The following is a 20007-nucleotide window of genomic DNA, read 5'->3' as shown; positions in this document are numbered from 1 at the left end:
GGAGGCATCACGCTACCTGACTTCAAACTATACTACAAGGCTACAGTAACCAAAACAGCATGGTATTGGTACCAAAACAGAGATATAGACCAATGGAACAGAACCGAGTCCTCAGAAATAATACCACACATCTAGAGTGGCTCTTTATAGTACTTGTTACTTTTTAATTAAAGTTTTCTACTTTAAAAGTTAAAATTTTAAAAAATGATTATAAATATATTTTTAAAGTGTGATTCTAAAATCTGACTGATCATCCGAATCACCTGAGGAGCTTAAAAAAGTAGATTCTGGGAGTGCACAGTCCTGCGGAATCAGTCGTCTGTGAGTCCATTTGTACTGGATGGGAGGTGGGGATGAAGGCTTGCGCATGGAGGAATGTGTTATTTTTTAATTTCCTAGTTGTGGCAGCCAGCACAGCCATGCTGCCTCCTCTGCTTTGTCTGACCCAGGAGATCTTACATCAGTCTTCCTTCCTCCCTGCCTTCTTCTCTCTTTCCTGTCTTCCCTCCTCCTCCCTGTTGTTTTCTCTTTCTTCACTTTATGAAAGTTTAGGACAGGAAACTTAGAAGGGCCACAGGGTCCTAGCATCCCTTTCCTCTTCCCATCAGAGGAAAAGTGTCCTCATTGTCAAGCGGGGCCTTGTGCTTGAGGACCGGGCCTGGACCTCATACAGTTATTATTTATGAAAAGCTGCCTTGCTACCATGGATGAGAGATGTGTGCATTGCTCAAGTGCGCCTCAAAATAAAGCTGCTTAGGAAGCACAGTCTTAATATCCGAGCCTTTCTTTTTCTTTCAGCATTCATCAATTGAAAACATCACAATCTGTTCTTAAATAATTTATTTTTTAATGTTGACTCTTGTGAAAAGTTACATTTATTTAGAAATACTTGAAGAAATCCAACAAAGAATAGGTGGCTTTCTATTAGGGACAATTAAATGTGCAAATTTCAAATACTTTTTATAATAAGTATAAATAATTCAATTTTTTCACATTAAGAATGGAGATAATGATCAACACAAAATATTAAGGTATCAACTTTAAGAGAATAAGATGAAAACACTGAAGTTTATTTGATATCTTTGGAAAGAAATTATAAAGATTTGTCTGGGAAAAAACTTAGGCAGCTCTAAGGGGAAAGCATGTCTAATAATATGAGTAAAGGCTGTGTAGAGTTATAGATCACATATATTTTCAGGTCATAAGCACAGACCCCCAAAATGACAGCCTTTATCTCAGGGGAAAATACATTTCCCCTCCTTTTTTTTTTTTTTCTTCTAGAGCAAATATGACAGCAACCACAAAGCACACAGAGAAACTGTAAGCTAGCAACAGAAAGAGATTTCCTCATACTCATGGTTACTGGCTTTTGCTGTCCCAATACCAGGGTACCATGGGATGCAAGGGACTTCCCAGCCCCCCAGGACACAGTGTTAACACAGAAAATAAAACCATCACAAAAGGCCATATCTTTCCCTGTGACCATCCCCAATCTCATCCCTGCTCCTTCCCTATCTCATCTCCAAGGAGGTAGGACACTCAGAGGCATTAACAGAATACAGAGGATGGTTTTTTACTACATAGCTGGAGTTTCATAAGGAGAAGCACGAAACTTTGATGAATATATATACCTTGGATGCAATTCCTTCTTTCCCAGGGAGGCAAGCAAAGTGTACCAAAGAGGCCAATTTACCCGCTGTGGTCAGGAACTTGCCCACAACCTGACTCAAAGCAAATATGTTCTCTCAAGAGGACACTGCAGCGTTTTCCCCAGAGCTGAAGAAATATCTTCACTTAAATAATCTCGAAGTTTGTAATAAAATAAATAAAGTGAATTACACAAACAGGACTAGAGCTCCCTTTAAAAAGGCAGCTGGTTGAGTTTATGCAAGCAGTGTATATACAAGCTCATGCCCCAACAACAACCAGAAAACAGGTTATTATTATTTAGCCTTCCTATTATACTTCTAGGGCAGCATTTCAATATAATTTAAAAAAAAAAAAATCCCTCATACATAATGTAAGGGTATACTATACATGTACACACTTTTACTCCTCAGTTCAAGCTTACTTCTTTAGAAGTAAAGACAGTAATAACCCAAAGAGTTACACGTCTTCCCGCTAAAATATTCTTTTAAAAGGTGCATATTGTATAGAGCAGCTTGTTTTTCTGTCAACGTGAACATGTTCAGTCTCAGCAGCCTCAGAATCACAGTCCATGATGGTTCTGCATTTCTGCCGGGTCCTCAGGAAAGCACCCGGGCAGGTAGGGAAAAACCATGAACTACAAACACTCTCTGAATACATCCATTTTCCCTGAGCTTCCTTGAGCTTCTTGCAGAGGGCCTCACTGCCATGAGGATCTGGCTTCACATCTCTGAGAGATGCTAGGGGAGGGGAGGTGGAATGGCTCTGGCTTCTCCAACCCACCCGACTGCGTGTCTTTTCCCTTCTCAGCCAAGATGATGAAGCAGTCCTGATGGGCAGGGTGCAGGCGCCTCGGCCAGTCCCCGCACACCTTCCAAGTCCAAAGAAGTTCCTGGCCTCTTGCTTGGTAGGAGAGGAGGAACCTTGGGCTGAATCTGACATCATCCCTTGCCAGTTACAAGCTTTGCTTTCTAAGGCCACCTGGGAGCACTCCCTGGTTACCAAACCTGAGCATCGTGGGCACCACAAAGAGCTTATCTTTCCTCTCCTGCTCAGACACCCTTGAGCCCGCTGTTGCAGTGGCAGCTGAAGGTTCAGAGGATAGCACCATGATGACTGACAGCTCGAGGCCCCACTTCTTGCAGGAGGTGACCCGCCTGTTTCCGGTTAGCCATACATCTGCTTGAACTGAAAGCACTCGTTGCAGTAGCCGTTGCACTTGGCATTGCCAAAGTGATCACAGGCGGGGGCCCGGCAGCGCTGCTTGGGGGGGTCTTCGGGGGCAGGCTCACCCCGGTGGGCCCCGGGGCCCATCCTCGGGTTGGGATGCTGGCACTCCATGCAGAGCTCCTCGCTGCGGCAGGCCAGGATGTTCTTGCAGGAGGCCCGGGCGCACTTGGGCCTTGAGGTGCTCTGTGTGGTTCGAGGCACATCTCTGCGCTGGCTCGATCTCTGAGTGGAAAGAAGAGACAGATCATTAAAAAGTCAGGAAACTGGGGCTCACATTTCTTAGGGACAGCACAGTGAAATCTCATTGGATAGTGTGGAGTCTACAAAGAGCTTTACCTGCCTGAGCAAGGGAACAGGAGAGCACCGCAGTCTGTGAGCCAGAGCTCTTGAAGGATGTTTCCTTCCAATCTCAAGGAAAGCTGACTTGACCCCCAGGGAGGCTGAGGAAAACCGTCAAGCCTAAGTTGGCCTGCAAACTTTCCCTGGCTCTCTTCTGTTGGGACCAATAACCACTGTTCTTAGATAGCTTCTCTACCATTATGTGAACAACAGGCGACACACCTGTATCTGTCAAGGCTGGCTTTTCTGATGTACCATTAAGCGCAGGCCCCCGGCAAGCTCTGTCTGTTCGCTCCTTGTGATAAACGATTATTTAAGAAGGGCTGCTTTTTAGATGTCTGTGCTTCTCTTACAAATCAAAGAAGCCTCTGATCACGGTCTGGCTTTCTGGGGGCTGGAAGAAGTTTTATGCAATGGCTGTGTTTCTTTGTTTTTAAAATAAATTCGAAAGTATTCTTGGAGCATGAAAATCGGTGGCAGCATTTCGGACCTGGGGAGCCACAGTGACATGGACATTCCCCTTCAGGTTCTGAACTAATCCTTTATCATGAGGGGACAGAACCTGGCAGAGACAAAAGCCTGCTTGTCACTGTCGGAAGCCAACGCTCCAGCAAAAAGCACCGGACACACGGGAGGGAGGGAAAACTCCTCAAAATGTCTCACCAGTTGCTCTTCTGTCCTTTTGGCCTCATGAAATCTCTGATTCTGAGCTTCAATGAAACACTTCTGGCAGTATCCTTCAAACATGGTGCTTCCAAGGGTGCCGCACTCCCTCCCCAGGCACGGAATGGTGTTCTGGAACCTGGAGGCTGTGGGACTGGCTTTCCCTGAGGCAGCGACCAAATCTACACGAGAGTGGATGCTAGTTAGTACCACATAGGGGTCACCCCACAGATACAGAGATGCTGACATTAGAGAAATAAATGGGTTCCAAATACAGATTAGGCCAGCCTTAAATATATAGAAATATATATATGTACATATTTAAGTATATAAATTCAGCAAAAGAAATAATAACAACACTATTATGGAAACATCTTTGGCTTTACCAATCTCTCATTTTGAACTTGAAGCACTGATTGGTCACAGGAACAGGGCAAAGAGCAGGCATTACCTGGTCACCCTTCTTTCAAATGAGAGACTTCCAAAACCACATCTGTTTCCTTACAGTGTCAAGAGAGACTTCCTTCTCTCCAGTTACTACTCTTCAGATTTTAAGATTGTTCTATTATATCTAAGTTGCAAAAGAAGTCTAGTTTAAGACTGTCTTAGATACGCCAGACCTGAACGGTCTAGTAAAAGCAAATCCCATGAGCTCTGTCTACAGGGCACTCTGGTTTTTGGAATGTGATATGAGGAGCTGCTACAACCACGCAGTGCCTTTTGCCTCCATGGGCAGCTGGCAGGGCCACCGTGGCTGTCCCATGCACAAGCCAGTAGAAAAGCACGGTAGGTCCTGACCACTCTGCCTGACTGCCCACACGGGATTTTTTCCTTAAAGATCAGGAACAAAACCTCTTCTGGACAGTAGCTGCTATGTTAGGAAGTCAACCATTTCACTCACGTTTGTTTTCTCTGTACTCGATGAAACACAGCGTGCAAAAGCCCTTGTTTTCTGGAGTCCCAAAATACATGCAGCCAGCTTTTCTGCACTTGCTGGTCCCCGTCCTGTCCCCCGGAGTCCGTGCAGCTTGAGACAGGCAGCCAGCGGGGGCGTCATTTCCAGCTCTGTGGCAAGAATGTGGGGAGGGGCTCCGGACGAGCTGTGAGGGATCTGACTTGGAACGCTGGTGACAGGAGGGAGGGAGGCTGGTGCTGAGGCTGGAGGAGGCCTCTGCTGTAGTCCTTTTGAAGCAAGTACTGCAGATCCCATTAAATGTCCTGGTGACATCCTGGAGGCAGGCTTGGCACTTCCCGGGATCCAAGTGCCTCGTGTGGTCTGCGGCGTGGCTGGCGTGAAGTTGCCGGGCGTTGTGGCAACGTTCACAAAATCCGTTGTGCTGCACATTCAGTGTGAAGGGGCAGCCGGGGCTCCTGCACTTCATGGCAGTGGTCTCACTGAACAGAAAAGGGCTGGGTGCTGTTGGTGGAGCAGAATGAGGCCCCCCAGTGGGCTCCTCGGGGTTCCACGCCAAGGGCTCATAGGCTTCTCCCCGAGAGGCCCCGAGCGCCATGCCAGGGAGCCCCTCGGGGCCCGGCTTGGAGTTCAGCTTTGGGGGTTTGTTTTGATTCTTTTGCCGCCTCTCTGAGCACTCATGGCATAAAGGCTGGGTGTTCACAGACATGAAGAAGGGGCAGTTGGGCGTTTCACATTTTACATCCATGAGAGAAAGCTGGGGCAGGGAAGATTCCATGGGATTCTGGGCATGCATCTCTCTCCTCCCCTGCTCGCTGTTTTCCTGCCATTTCTTGTACTCATGCTGAACAAGCTCAAAGTAATCATCTACCAGATTGATTTCTTTTGGTAAGTTAGCTTCATCCAACCTGAAGACCAAAAAGAAAAAATATGTATGAGACTACACAAAATCACACACAAGATTTTACATCATTAGCCTACAGAACAAAGTTTTAGAATATGGATTATGGCAAGAATTGCAGAACCATCAACTGAAACGCAGGCCTGTGATGAAGAGCTCACACTTTTCACGTAACATGATCTGACACATTTCCCAACACGTTCTAGAGTCAAGAATGATGTCAGTTAGTTTGCTAAGACTTCCTTATTTTTAAAATCACAGTTTCATTTAATCAATCTTGGTCCATCCAAAAATTATAGATAGTTTTAAAACAAGGGCTAAAAAAAAAAAAAAAATCAGCTGACTCTTTAATTTCTCAGAGATCAAGTTTTGAGTAAAACATCACTCAGGCCATTCGTTTGGGACTAGTCTACTTTATAGCACAAACTACTTTGGAACCTCAGGTTGGGTATTTTGCTATTACTAACTTTAAACTTGTGTCTGGTCTCCACCAGCATTAGCAGCCATGAGTAACTAAGATGCAGACACACTCAAAGGCACTTGTCTATTTACTGTTGACTCTGTAATTTGCTAATCTCCACGTTGAGAGACAGATTCTCTTACGGCCTCCTTGTCATCTCTTGTGCATCTCAAGTGCTCAGAAACAGGCATCTCTTTAACATAAAGCCAACGTTTAAAGACCAGATACCTGCACAATGCGCATTCTGGAGCTTTCCTCCCATTCCATGTGGCAGAATCATGAGCTGCAACAGCAACAATTCTACAGCCCCAGCTATGTCTGATGTGCCTGTTCTTACCAAGAAGCCAAGAGAGAAAGCTTTTTGTTTCCAAGTGTTTTCACTTGCTAGTCTTTTTAATACGTACCAGAGTAATTAAAATACAAAAACAAAAAACAACAACTATCCTTGATGTAAATGCACTTTGAAAACCCATAATTCTGCAGTTCTGGCTTTTGGGATCCAGATATCTAGGAAACTCAATATGGATAAATGACTTATTTCGATTTGAAACCCAAGTTAGTACGGCCTTACAGAATCCTCTCTAACCATGCACAAGGCTCTGAATTTGTTTCCCACTGGCAGAAACTGGCCACAAATCACTCTACTGTTGAGCTTCAGGGTGGCAGCAACTCAGGTGGCTGAGGTTAAAGACAGTTACAGATGACACAGGAGAGAGCTGAACATAAACTGCTCACTTTGCGGCATTGATGAGATGAGTTGTGCCATGGTCCCAGCCTTGGACAGGGATTTCTATCACCATTAAGTACTCTTTTAAGAGCTTCTCCTTCATCTCATTTTCAGGATCTGTCAAAAAGTGAACTTTCAAGTCTTCAAATCTTCCTCGGTCTCTGTTAACAAGTGGAACAGCTCGGATTTCTGAGGGAAAAAAAATAACACATAAGTAAAACCGTATTCTACTAAACAAGGCCATAGGTAAGTAGATCTCATTTTGAAAGTGTGTAAAATATATAATTTACAGAATAGAAAACTATTCTCAGCCACAGTTAAACCCAAAAGGGAAAACAAAATACGCTACAATCTCATATAAAAATGCACTGTTTTCAGGAAACTCACAGAATATTAACCAGCCTGGAGGGAGTGGATCTTATTGGTTGAAGTCCCAGGCTTTAGAATCAGACTGACCTGAGTTTGAATCCTGGCTTTTGTCAAGTTGTGTGACATTAGGCAGGTCAGTTGACCTCTCTAAGCTTTAACTGTCTAATCTGTAAAATAAGGCTACCAAGGCCTACATCTCACAAGAATGCTAAGAGGATAAAAATGCCATAAAATAGTATATCCAAAGCACAGTGCTTATTCCACATGAAGCTATTAAAATAACAGCTAATAGGCCAGGCACAGTGGCTCATGCCTGTAACTTTGAGAGGCCAAAGCGGGAGACTGCTTGTCCCCAAGGGGTTGAGGCTGCAATGAGCCATGATTGTGCCACTGTACTCCAGCTTGGACAACAGAGGGATACCCTGTTTCAAAAAGAAATAAAAAAGCTAACCTGACAGGCATTTACTTGCTCCATAATAGGCACTGTGTGCCTTAATTTATCATGTATGAAAGTACTTCCCAAGTCATATTCAAAAAGATATGAGGGTATTATGAGTTACTGCTATTGCATTACTCTTACTAACCAAGCAAGTCACAGAACAATGTATTTAAATAAAAATAATATACTTAAATAAGATTGTTTCAATAAGAAGCAAAAAAACCCTTGATGTTTCAGTGTCTAGTTACAAATCTGAATTAATGCAGTTTTCTCACCAGGCCCACTGTCCTTCAGGGTCACCAAGGGTACAAAATGATGGCTGTCATAGCCGAGAACAATGGGGTATCTGTAGCATTCCTGGGCAGGCCAATGGAGAGGCAAGTAAATTCCACCCACTTTCAAAGGGGCGAAATTGGAACCTGATTCCAAACTTCTTAGCATTTTGTCTGTTCAAAGAAAGAGAAAGAAAAATGAGGCCCTTAGGTGACTTTCATCAAATTCCATTTCACTCTGTTACCTGAACTTTGGCAGTGTGGTTTTCTCGACGAGCCAAGCCATAAAGCTGAAAGCATTTAAGTACAGATATGTGATCTATAGGCATCTCACCTGAAATGACAATGATTGGCCTTCTGAGGATGTTGCAAAGGACAAATATGTGTATTTCTTCCAGTGAGTTGTACTGAAGTCCACTTCGGGCCATGGGTGTGTCTGTGGAAGCCATTTTGATAAGGTTGTCCCATTCATCATTCCAGTTCTAAGGGGAGGGGGGTGAAAGAAAGGAAAAAAAAAGCTTGAATGTACCCTGTACTCCCTGTACTAAAAAGTCATTCTGACATTACTCTACAATTATTCATTTATATAACTCAGCTTATTTTTCCCCTTTCATGAAACCATCATTCAAATGATCACCCTTTTTTTCCCCATTTCCATTTTCTTCCTTTACTTTTTTCCACTACAAGGCAAACTCAAAAGTTGGGGAGGACGGGACAGCACCTGCTTTAAAAAAAAAAATCCCTGATGAGGTATCACATTGCAGCCCTTATCCAAATGTTCACAAAAATTCCAAACTTGTGACTGAGGATGGTGAGGCACGTGTCTTAATCTTATTGGCTGGCTCAGCAAAGCTAAGGGCAATCAAACCGAAAAACAACAAAACACCAGTGTAAAAGGCCATGATCAAAAGACTTGCTGCTACAGGGAACAGATGCACAGCTGGGAATCTGCTAACCAAAAACAGGGCAAAAGCCTTGGGTGAGTCCCACTGGAGGTTTCTGGTGTTTTCCATTGAGTATGCTTCGCTTAGACAAATTCATATGACCTAGTCCATCAGATGCTGCCAGAGGTCAGGGACTCGTCCAGGGGTACCCTATGCCCACCATAGAGCTCTGTCAGTAGACAATTAGGAGGAAAAACATACCCGAGTATCATAGCAAAGCCCCGTTTCAACAAATTCCTGAGATTTGAGAGACTCCAGTTGCCAGCGGAATTTAAAGTTGCGTGTGTCTGTTTCCTTGAGCGTGCTGAACAGCGCCTTCCTCAGTACCAGGTCTGTGTCCTGAACGCCCCACATGTACTGAGAAGTGGCATGCATGAGGCAATTGCCATCACCTGAGGACAGAAAGGAAAAGAGAAGGAGTCAAGTTATCTGCATGGAAGGCCCAGCAAAGGTTTCAGAATAAACCAGCCCTACTGCTATTCTAGTGGACTGAATGGTTTAATTTGGTTTAATTTCCTAGTCAAGGGCAAACTGATATTTCATAAGATGATGACAGCTTTAAGGAAAAAACAGTTCTTTTTATTCTTCTTTTTAATGAATGACACCAACTGCAAAGGAGCCAGGGGACCTTGGTTCTAGCTTAACTCTGCTCCTACCTAGTTCAGGTGACCTGGGGGAAATTCCTTGAGCTCTCTGGGCATTTTTCCTGTTTGTGAAATGAGGGCAGTGAGTGACGGTCTCTAAAGCCCCATTCCTTCCTACCATCCCCTGATCTGCCGGTGAAGGCACTGGCATGGCTGCTCTCTAATTCTAAGGAAGCGCACACAAGGCTGCACGCACAAACCAGGAAGCAGGCATGGCTTGCTAGACAGGGATGGTCTGGCTGTGACTCAATGGCAAATGACTTGACCATTCCACTTTAGCCTTTGGGCCCTGGGAGTTTCCTCTCCTGGTGTGTAAAGTGGCGTTGACAACACTGAATTACCTATGGCCTGCTAGTCCAGCTCTCAAAAATGCCTTATGCAAAGCTGCTTGTTAGTAACTGTAAAGTACAAAAGTTAAAAAGCACCTGGGTGTCTAAATTTGAAAATAATTCAGTGTTTAAGGCTGACATTTTGAGAAAAAAACAAAAAACAAGTTTAATTGTATGCCATTAATTTGTGACATTTCCAGTTTAAAACTCACAATTCAATGGGCTGCATTTTTTTTCAACCCCCAAACAATAAATCTTTTGGGGGAATGTTTAAAACAAAAAACGTTAACTCCTTAATCTCCTTTGGCAAGTGCAAAATAATTTTTATAAAGAAAAGTTAAACTGTTTCTTATATTACTCTATAAGTAGGGCAATAAAGTTATTTGAAATTTTATCAAATTGTAATTATAGTCAAACTGTAAAGAAACCAAAAAACCTCAAATATATATCCACAGCCAGTATTCCTTCAATTTATACATTTAGAAAAACTAGCTAAGTATTCAAACAAATGAACAAAAAAGATCACCCAAGCCTTGTGTCTTGGCAGACGTGTAGCAACGATTGCATTCTGTTGAAATTTCCCCTTTGCAAAATCTAGAGCAAAGATAAGGCTTTTTTTCTTCTTGTGCTTACTTTCAGTTCTTTATTGAGATGCACCAGTATAAAATTCCCTAAGTAACATCTGGAATTCCCCAGTGCTAAGTTATTTGACTAGCAATTGAGCAACAGCTATTGTACTTTTTGTTCTGGTGTGTAGACATTTAAACTGCGAAGTGCACCCTGGACTTTCCAAGTGGGTGTGGTCAGGGTGAGCTGGAATAGGGCTACTCATTATACAAGTGAAATCGCTGCAGCCAATAGACGCTGGAATTTTTCACATGAAGTTTCAATTTTATGCCACCTACTCCCTTCCTCATTCACCACAGTCTCATATCCTCAAATGCAAACTTGTGAATCACCCCCTCCCCAAACAGATATTGCCTTTGAAGAACCCTCCTATCAAGGGAATGATTAATTTTTTTTAAAAGGTGCTAATCAAAATCAAATTTAAAAAGTCACTTGTTTTCCTCCCCTCCCTAAATATCTTTTCTTCGTTTTTTAGAATCTTAAGGAGTTTTCTTGAAAGTGAAGAAACAAAAGGATTCTGAGTCCAAAAATGATTTCCCAGAAAATGTTACACAAATACACCTGCTTTTGTAGTTTTATTTCTAGTGTGGCTCCTTGTTGATTTAAATGACATGTTTGCAAAATAAGTGTTTCCTATTTATATTCCTTTTTTTTTTCTAGTGGAAATAGAGCATTTCCTTTCTTAAGGAAATAAAGCAAAAAGTCAGTTAATTCTCTTAATAAAGTTTTCCCCTTTCTACCACATTTTTAATTCAGCAGAATCTTTGTTTCTAACTCCCCCAGAGTTGACTCCATCTCTTTTTGGTAACAAATGGGAGAGGATTAAAACCACAAATTGTCAGGCACATAAACCCCGTGATGATGACTTCACATAATTACCTACCTCTATGTATCACTTAATTTAATGCCAAGAACAATGCAGACAGTAGCTATCCCTAGTTTTCTTTCTATGTATGTTTCTAAGAATCAGTGTTTCATAAGTCTAGGCAAGATGTTGGGGTAATGTACAAGAGTCCCCAGAATCAAAATTTAAAAACCCATGTCCACTAATCACTCTAAGTTACCCAAGTCAAAAAAAGCCAAAGTTAATGTACCAATGAAGTTAATTAAGTTAGTGTTCTTATCGTAATCATTGTCAACAAGGATTTTCTTCCCTTGGACATATTATTTCTATTAGGATGGTTTGGGACTGTCACAGATATAAGGACCTGAACCTGAGATTCCTGCTCTTATGTAGACTATGAGCATTTAATTGATCTTGTACAGTCTACTTGCTTATTGTCATAATTATCCACATCCATAGAGTAGAATTTTGTGCCTGCATGGAACAGTATGCTCTGACATTCCTGTTAATGCACATATTCTTACCCAAGGGAAATGATTAAAAAACAAAACAGTAAAGCTTGGAATAGGAAATAGCTACTAGTGGTAAAGGCCATTGGCAGAACAGCACAGACAGGAAGGAATTCAGTGACTAAGAACCCCTAAAAATATTGAAGGTAAAGTCTAAAATTCATGCTAAAAATTTCAGCTATCTATTTCACCTTGTAGGGCATAGGCAATAGAACCTAGGTCAGAGAGGAGGAGGAGACAAACGAAGTTCTTCATGTCTTCAACAGCCATTCACTGGTTAACCCATAAAATGCTACCAATTCAAGAAGTGTAAGAACATCACAAGCATTTTCTAATGACAGTGGGAAACAAATGTACTACCAGTTTTCACACCATGCTTTCCTTTTGAACTTAAAGGCTTTTAACATTTCCATTACGGGCCAGTGAAGGGTATTTTACAGATGATTAAACATTTGCAAGAATGAGAAACAAATTGCCTAATCGGGGTATGGTGTTTACAAATGCATTCTCCAAGCCTCAATGTGCTCTGCAATATACGCAATCAGAAAATATCCTTAATAAATAGATTCACAAAACAAGTCTGCTATTATCACATGCCCCGAATAGAGATTCTATACTAAGGTCTCAATACTAAATCTCAAGACTGATTTGAGCTTGGGCTTGTGCTATTAAAGCTTGAATGGGGACCCAGCAGGCGGAAGCTATCACGCAGGCAAAAGAAGCACAACAGATCAAGTCTTACCGTTCGTTTTCAGCGCCACAAGCTTCCTGACTTCTCGACACCAGTTGAGTTTCTTCTGGCTTTCCAGGGAAGCCTGGATGTTTTTGTCGATGAGGGCTTTGTGGATGATCTCCCGAAACTGAGGACAAAACTGGCAAGTTCTGAACATTTCCAGTGTGTATCGGTGCATGGTTTTAAAATGATGAATGATCCCATTAGTAGGTTTAAAAATATCTTCTGGAGTTCTCTCCCGTATCTTCACAGCTTTCCGCATATTGCTCAAATACAAAGCCTGAGGAAGGACTTGTTCAGCCATTGTGCTCTCCAACACCTGAAAAGGAAAGGAAAAAAAAGCCATTCCATTAGCCTAACTTTAATACGACTCCTATATAGCTGCCTGCAGGAAACCCCAGTGTTTGATCTTGTCATTACCCTGATCTGTAGGCAAAAGATCTTAGCACCTCTACTCCCGGGATACTAGCTGGCCCCAGAGATTAACTCACACTGGACTGTTTTAAGTTACATCACTTTAAAAGATTAGCCTAAACAGGAGAAGGAAGGCAGAGAGTGGGTACTGAGGAGGAGGGGAATAACCCGTGTTTTCAGTAACGTTTGTCAGGGAGCCAACCCTGTCTGTCAGCAACAGGTACTGCTCCTCAAAACCAACTTAAGCTCCCGTTTCATTCTGAGGCCACGCTGAACAGCGCTGGATTTGGGGAGTACCGGATGCCAGTTAAGGGCTCAACATAGCCCTGACAAGTCTGTAGCTCCTCCCCTCAGACCACCACCAGGCAATCCTACTCTTGGGCCAAATCTTCAGTTGTCACTCCCTCCCTATGCTGGAAGGACAGTAAAATACTTTATGAAAAATCTTGCAATTTTATGCTGTCACTTAGGCTGCTGGCTGGTGTTTCCTCTGTATCCCCAAAGAGAAGTATTTATAAAGTGTGTATTCATAAAGTTTATTCTAATGTTTATAAAGAGTTAAAACCGAATGTTTTCTAATCAATAAAAAAGCCCATTTCCACCAAGATACTTTGTAATTTTAAGAGCAGTCAGCATTCCTTCAGAACCTCCCAATCGGACTTCATATCAGAATAAGAAACAGACTAACAATAGGCTAGGCATGGTGGCTCACGCCTTTAATCCTGGCACTTTGGGAGGTCGAGGTGGGAGGATCACTTGAGCTCGTGAATTTGAGATAAGGCTGGGCAACATAGTGAGACCTAGATCTCTACGAAAACAAAAAATGAAAAACCACAAAATAATAATAGAACAATAAATTCTATACTTCTAAGAACAGATATTGGAGCTCAATCATTTTAACTCAACTGCCAATGACATTTTATCATCACCCTCCAGGTACCAACACAGGGGCATGTCTGCCTGGCTTTTCACCCTGAAATCTTTAAGCATAATCAACTAGTAGAAGGAATGAAAGTCTAGAAGCAGACAAGGAAAGAAGTTTCCACCAGGAAGCCACTCTGGCAAATGAAGGAGGAAAGGCGGCAAAGACCAGCATCTATAACCCATGCCAACAGTGCAGGATGATGCAAATTAACATGATGTGGGATCTCTCCAGTATGGAACAGTGTAAAAAGCCAGCTCTGATTCACTAGCCCTTAGTAGGGTGTCTGGTCACAATTCCTAATTTCCAAGAAGATGAAGAAGTTTTCAGAGCACAAAGACATTCCCTAGGAAATTTCGCAGTGATTGTTAATTCCATTCCTGCAGCATCCTATTTGCCAGGGCAACTCTCCAGTTAATAAAAATGTTAAACCTATGGAAGAGGGAGGAGAAGAAATCTAGATTTTAGGGTAGCTACTCCTGCGTGGGTCTAGACTCTCTTAACACCATTAATAAGGTGGTCTAAATTCTTGTGGCCCACTCAAAGGGGAGAGGTTGGACTAGATGACCCATGGTTTCTCCTGAGGAATTTTCTGGTGATAGTTTTAGATTAGGATTCTTAATCTGATTGCTGGGAAAGGCATAGTGGGAGTCATTCTCTGGATCAGATGGTGCTCTCTTTTGATGTCAGACGTCCTCTACAGGTGGAATTGGGCAAAACCATAGCAGGACAAAAATAACACATACACCTTTCCTTTGTGGCACAGCAAAAGTCTCTCTCACGGTATCATCCATCCATCCATCCATCCATCCACCCACCCACCCACCCATCCACCCAACAAGCACTACCTGACCACTACTGAAGGCCAATCACCATGCTTGATGATGGGACTAAAAGTCAAAGATGACCTTATTCCCTTCCTTGAAATCACACTACTAACTTAGTCTGCAGCTAAGGCAATGGAGTTACAGGTACTGCTCAGATCCCACAGCCATTCAGGGGCAAAGTTTTGCCTAGGAGCCAGGTCTTTCAATACCTGCCCCTTGCAATCCCACAACACCGAACCTGTGGCTACAGTGCCTGCCACAATCAGATGGAAAGAGATGGGCAATAGGAAGATTTTAAACAAATAAGGTGTTATCTCTTTTTGCTTGTCTGACCCTTTTTTCTCTTCTGAATCTAAAGATTTTTCACCAAAGATCTAAAATAGTGAGAGCTGTAAACCATAGGCAAGACATGCAAATGTCAATATTGGATACCCCAGTGTGATCTCATTGGTAGGTTTAGCCTTGCACAGCCTGTAAAACTGCCTCCTTAGAAATCAAAACCCACTGTCCAAGTTTCCAGTTCTTGGATCTCTCTACACTTAAGATTAAAGAATAAATGTTTCAGATACATTATAAAGTGGCAAACAATGCAATATTACCCTTAACTTTTTTTTTTTTCTTAACATTTGTTACCTCACTGTCTTATTTAAAGGTAATTTCTCAACTTTTGTCACTAGGATTCTACAGAACTTCTCCATTGCTCAAACTCTTCTCCCCCTTGTTTTATTTTTCCACTCTGGGCAGATATTTTTGTCTGCGTTGTGGAAATTGATGAATTATTTATCAACAAATACCTCATCCAAATTTGGGGATGTGCCTATCAAAAATAGTACTAAGAATTGAAAAAAAAAAAAAAATCAAAGCAGCACCTTAAACAATGAGAATGAGGCATTCATTGGCTGCTCAATAATCCAGTACATTAAGGTTGCGGGTCCAGAAGCCCCTTTAATTAACAATGGTTCCGCCAAAATGCTGCCCTGAGACACTTGACCAGACTGGCTTTCCAAGGCAAGAAGATCTGAGGCGAGGAGAACTGAAAACAAAGCGGGTTCAAAAAGAGTTAAGCTCCTTCCTTACTTAATGCCACTGCTTTCCTGAGAGGCCAGGTGGCAGGATGTGGGACGACTCCGGCTGACAAAGACAGTCTAACCGTGGGGTAGGGGCTGGAGCAGGCGCCAGCGACCCACGTCTACATGCATACTTCTCTTACACTGCTGCAGCTGGAAAAGCTAGACCCCGCGCCAGGACCCCAGCCCTGTGCACGGAGCCCTGAGCGTCTGGGAAGCTGTCTCTGGGACTGAAGCCCCCCACCTCCGCCGGGCTGGCGGCCACTGCAGTACCCTACTCCCCGTCGGGCTGGCCCTGCACAATTTGGGAAAAAGTCGCAGCGCTTCTGCAAGGTCTACGTGGCCAGGAGCATGCAACGCTTGGCTCCCAAAAAGACACGAAAGGAGCAAAGCATCAACGACCACCCGATCAGAGGGCCCGAGGGGCGCCTCTTCACCAGTCAGCTGCAGCTTAAGTTCCGTGCATTATCCGAAAGGAACAGCTGGCTGGAGGTATCCAGGGCTGTCACTCCAACCTCTGGAGCGGTGACCTCAACTCCCAGCACTTCAAAACCCAGACAGAAACAAACGTCCAACAAACTCCCACTCCAGGAGCGCTGCAAAACCAACGCCAGGTAGACGGTGCCAGCCCGGGGGTCGCTGCCCAACATGCACCCGCAGCCCTTGGCTGCGGTGAGCCCGAGGCAGACGGCACTGGGAGGCGCAGTGGTTACCTCTCCGGGCCCCGCGATCCTTTCGCAAAGTCCCAAGTCCGGGTCAAAGCAGGAGCGCCCAGCAGGCGGAGGTCGGGGCCGGGACCGGGCGGAGGCGACGCTCCATGGACGCCCGGGGTCGGGCTCGCTCGCTGGCAGGGTCGGCCGGGGGTGTGATCTCTCTTGGCGGCCGCTATCGCCGCTCCGCCCCCGCGGGCTCCAAGCTCGCTTGGCCCGCCACGAAGACTGCAGACTGCGCAGTCTGCTTTTCCCCGTTTCAGTTGTATGCGGGTCGTAGGCCGGGGATTTCCAGGGTACTTTCCAAAGTCACGTGACTCTCTGGGTAGGGCTGCGGATTGCGTCCCGCCGGCCGCCAGAGGGCGCAGGGGGCGAGGGGCTTTCGCGGCCTCCGCCCGACCCGGCCTCCGGGCCCCGACCCACCCCCTTTCCCTGCCCCGCCCAGCTGCCTCGCCCCGCCCAGTCCCCGCGGGAGCAGGGAGAAACTCCCTCGCCCCGCCCCGGGGTGTCCCCGCGTGAGTCACCTGGGCATTTCGGAAGCTGGGGTCACGTCACATCCATGTGGAAATCGCGGTGATGGGAACTGGAAATGAAATAGGTTCTTTTTCGCAGTTGTTTTTCTGCAGAAAATCATCAACTGTGGAGAAGAAGAAGGGAAATAAGAAAAAAAGAAAACCCTAAAAACCACCCTGGCGTCCGGGCCCGCAGGCCTCGGGCTGGCTCTGAAAAGTTTGGGCTGTGCACGTGATGAGCGCGTAGGCGGGAGCCCCAGACAGGACCCGGGCGGGAATTTTGAGAAAAAGCAGCAGTGACAGCCTTTGGTCCCCATCTCCATTGTCCCTGCCAGCTCTGGACCCCAGGCTGCATGAGACGTAGGTCCCAGGGAACACCCGACCCCGTGGCCCCAATCTTAGGTAAACTTAGGAATCAGAACAATATTCACCCCTATGCCACCCTTGCTCCATTTCCCCTTCTCTATTTCTGCTCACCAAGCATCCAGCTGACATTGCATTCAAGCAGCATTTCAGCTTAGAAATCGCTTCTAGTCCATCACAGTGCTTGCCATGTGTCTCCAAAGCTTTATTAGGTGTGTTTTTAGTTGTCCTGATTATCAGTTCACCCCAGGGTGCTGATGGCTGATAATACTGGCGCTCCCCTCCCCACCCCCATGCGTTGCATAGGGAGAGTGAGTCATGTGGAGATGAGTGCAGTCCCCTGGGCAATGGGGGTGCAGGTCCTGTGCAGGGAGGAGGCTTAGGGTACTTTTACTGTCTTACTGCCCTCTAAGCACGGGACCCTTTGGATCATTTACTAGATTGGCTAAACTAGAACCAGTTGGAAATATTCTGTACTGTGGTCCCTTTGATTACATTTAAGAATACTCGTCAGGCCATATATCACAGGTTTTTAAGTATCCTCCTCTCGCCCGTAAGTACCTGCAGAGATGGGGATGCGAGCTGGGTGGAGGATGGCACTGTTTTGGCAAAAAGAAGTTTAGAGCAGGCCGGGCGCGGTGGCTTACGCCTGTAATCCCAACACTTTGGGAGGCCGAGGCGAGCAGATCACGAAGTCGGGAGATCGAGACTATCCTGGCTAACACGGTGAAACCACGTCTCTACTAAAAAATAGAAAAAAAAATAGCCGGGCGTGTTGACAGGCGCCTGTAGTCCCAACTACTCGGGAGGCTGAGGCAGGAGAATGGCGTAAACCCGGGAGGCAGAGCTTGCAGTGAGCCAAGATCGTGCCACTGCACTCCAGCCTGGGCAACCGAGCGAGAATCTGTCTAAAAAAAAAAAAAAAAAAAAAAAAAAAAATAGAAGTTTAGAGCAGGGTGTCACTAGTGGCCTCTCCGAAGACTGGTTCTGGTCTTAAAACCGATGGCTGGAATTTCTTCCAGTTCCAAACCTCTCGTTATTTGTCCTCTCTTCTTGTTCACAAATGTGCTATCAACATTCAAACAATGGATAGTCAGCTATCCATTGTAAATGGACCTTGCTGGAATTCAGGGCTAGCAGAAATGACAGGGTCTAAAATGACATTGATCAACTACTTGCTATATGCTTATATATGCTTTTTATATGAAGCTTAAAAAGCTTGAGACATTTGCGCAGTTTCCACAACCAAAAGGGGCAGAGTCACCTGTGGCATTAAGCCTGTGTTACTCCAAAGACCCTAGTGACCAGTCTTACTAGACCATTCCTCTCAGGAAAGATCCTGTGAGACAGGGACTCTTTTGGTGCCCTGTCTCCCAGCCTCCCAAAACAGAATGCAGCTTCAGAGGTAGAAGGGTCTTGGTTCCACCTTCAGGAAACCTCCTGGGCTTCATTTGAGCTGACAGAAGAAGATCGTGTATCTGAAAGACCCTGCCTGGAATGTTAGTCCTCACACCACTGTCCCGCTGGTGCTCCTTTGTAAACAGAGTTGGCCTGCTCCCTCTCATCTCTGTCTGGCTCCATGGCTTCAATTCCTCCTGCAGCTTCCACTGCCCCTGTCTGGCTCATGTTTTGCTCTCTGGTGTGATGAGCTGGGAGTACAGTAAGGAGGAGTGGCAAGCCCGAGGGGCCATGTCCATACCTGCCACTGCCAACTGTCCTGATGTAAATGCTTTGTCATCTTGCCTGCCAGGATTTGTGACAAGGTGATAGCAGTCAAAGGCAGGAGTGGTCTGTAGCCCTCGATTTTGTTCAAACTCCACTTTCCATGATTCTACTACTGGGCTTGTGAATTGCCACTCCCACCACCAGGCAGTCTTTACTGTCCTTTCCACCTTCTAAATCAGCGCTGTGTTGGGCTGTACCCTTGGCTTTTCCCCTTCTATTATGTAACGCATTGATAAGACCAATGACAATTTTCTTGGCGAAACAAAAGGAAAGAATAGAAGAGAAAGAGAGAGTATAGATGGAATGACTTCTTATGGAAAAAAGGGGAAATACAATTTGTGGAGATTTGTTGAATAAGTTTGAAACCAAAGAGATATAGAATGCCGAAAAGCCTTGAAGGAGACTTTAATTTGAGCTATAGGCCTTGTCAAGATGGACAGAACTCTTTAAAGAAGAGAATAATTACTAAAATCTAGTAGACACTTAGGAGAAAAAATATGTCTCCTTATTAGATGAAAAACGAATTCTGATTATGTGAAATATTTTTGGAGAGTTCCTAAGTTACGAGCCATTTTGACACCAATGCGGGGTTTATGGGTCATGAACTGTGTAAAATGAGCACACATGACCTCTTGTAATTAAACGGTTTCTGTGAGACTGTGCTTGCAGCCTGTATCCCTGTACCATGCAGTAAAAGAGATGTGCTTGCCAAGATGGGGGGAGCAGGAAGAACCTGATGAAAGAGAGCACTACCTGTGACAAGTGAGAGGCGACCCTGCTGAGCTCAAACATAGTTCATAAGCCTTTCTTAATCAAGAATCAGCAACAGTTTATTGGTTGTTGATTCTTTTTTTTTTTTTTTTTTTTTTTTTTTTTT

The 20007-nt window shown here is 44.5% G+C and overlaps 1 protein-coding gene and 1 long non-coding RNA gene across 3 annotated transcripts in view; one reads left to right on the top strand and one right to left on the bottom strand.

Annotated features, from left to right (window-relative positions):
* Positions 1-825: 825 nt before the first annotated feature.
* On the bottom strand, positions 826-16960 carry TNFAIP3 (TNF alpha induced protein 3). Of its 2 annotated transcripts, none has more exons than XM_025383161.1 (9): positions 16534-16960; positions 12600-12909; positions 9106-9296; positions 8295-8442; positions 7964-8134; positions 6889-7069; positions 4781-5700; positions 3880-4061; positions 826-3099 (listed from the first exon to the last, which is right to left on the bottom strand). In XM_025383161.1, exons 2-9 carry the CDS (start codon positions 12892-12894, stop codon positions 2815-2817), a joined length of 2373 nt encoding a protein of 790 aa, XP_025238946.1. In that variant the 5' UTR covers positions 12895-12909; positions 16534-16960; the 3' UTR covers positions 826-2814. The 2 variants fall into 2 exon arrangements, with proteins under 2 accessions (XP_025238946.1, XP_025238945.1); XM_025383160.1 differs by lacking the exon at positions 16534-16960 and adding an exon at positions 16336-16483.
* LOC112623019 overlaps positions 15839-20007 on the top strand; it is a 43723-nt gene continuing 39554 nt past the window's right edge. Inside the window, exons 1-3 of the long non-coding RNA XR_003119070.1 lie at positions 15839-16434; positions 17143-17444; positions 19007-19168. This is a non-coding gene — a long non-coding RNA (uncharacterized LOC112623019). The remainder of the gene's footprint in view (positions 16435-17142; positions 17445-19006; positions 19169-20007) is intronic.

Source organism: Theropithecus gelada, chromosome 4 (assembly GCF_003255815.1).
Source record: "Theropithecus gelada isolate Dixy chromosome 4, Tgel_1.0, whole genome shotgun sequence".
NCBI lineage: Eukaryota > Metazoa > Chordata > Mammalia > Primates > Cercopithecidae > Theropithecus > Theropithecus gelada.
This window is presented reverse-complemented; position numbering and strand designations above follow the sequence as displayed.

What these genes read in the sequence shown, in the direction of transcription:
- TNFAIP3 (XM_025383160.1), bottom strand. Translation starts at nt 16,470, where the DNA reads ATGTTGGGCAGCGACCCCCGGGCTGGCACCGTCTACCTGGCGTTGGTT. An exon ending in TTGAGGTCACCGCTCCAGAG is followed by an intron (nt 12,910 to 16,335) that starts GTTGGAGTGACA and finishes TTTCCTTTTCAG; the next exon opens with GTGTTGGAGAGCACAATGGC. An exon ending in CGAGTACAGAGAAAACAAAC is followed by an intron (nt 4,062 to 4,780) that starts GTGAGTGAAATG and finishes ACTCTCGTGTAG; the next exon opens with ATTTGGTCGCTGCCTCAGGG.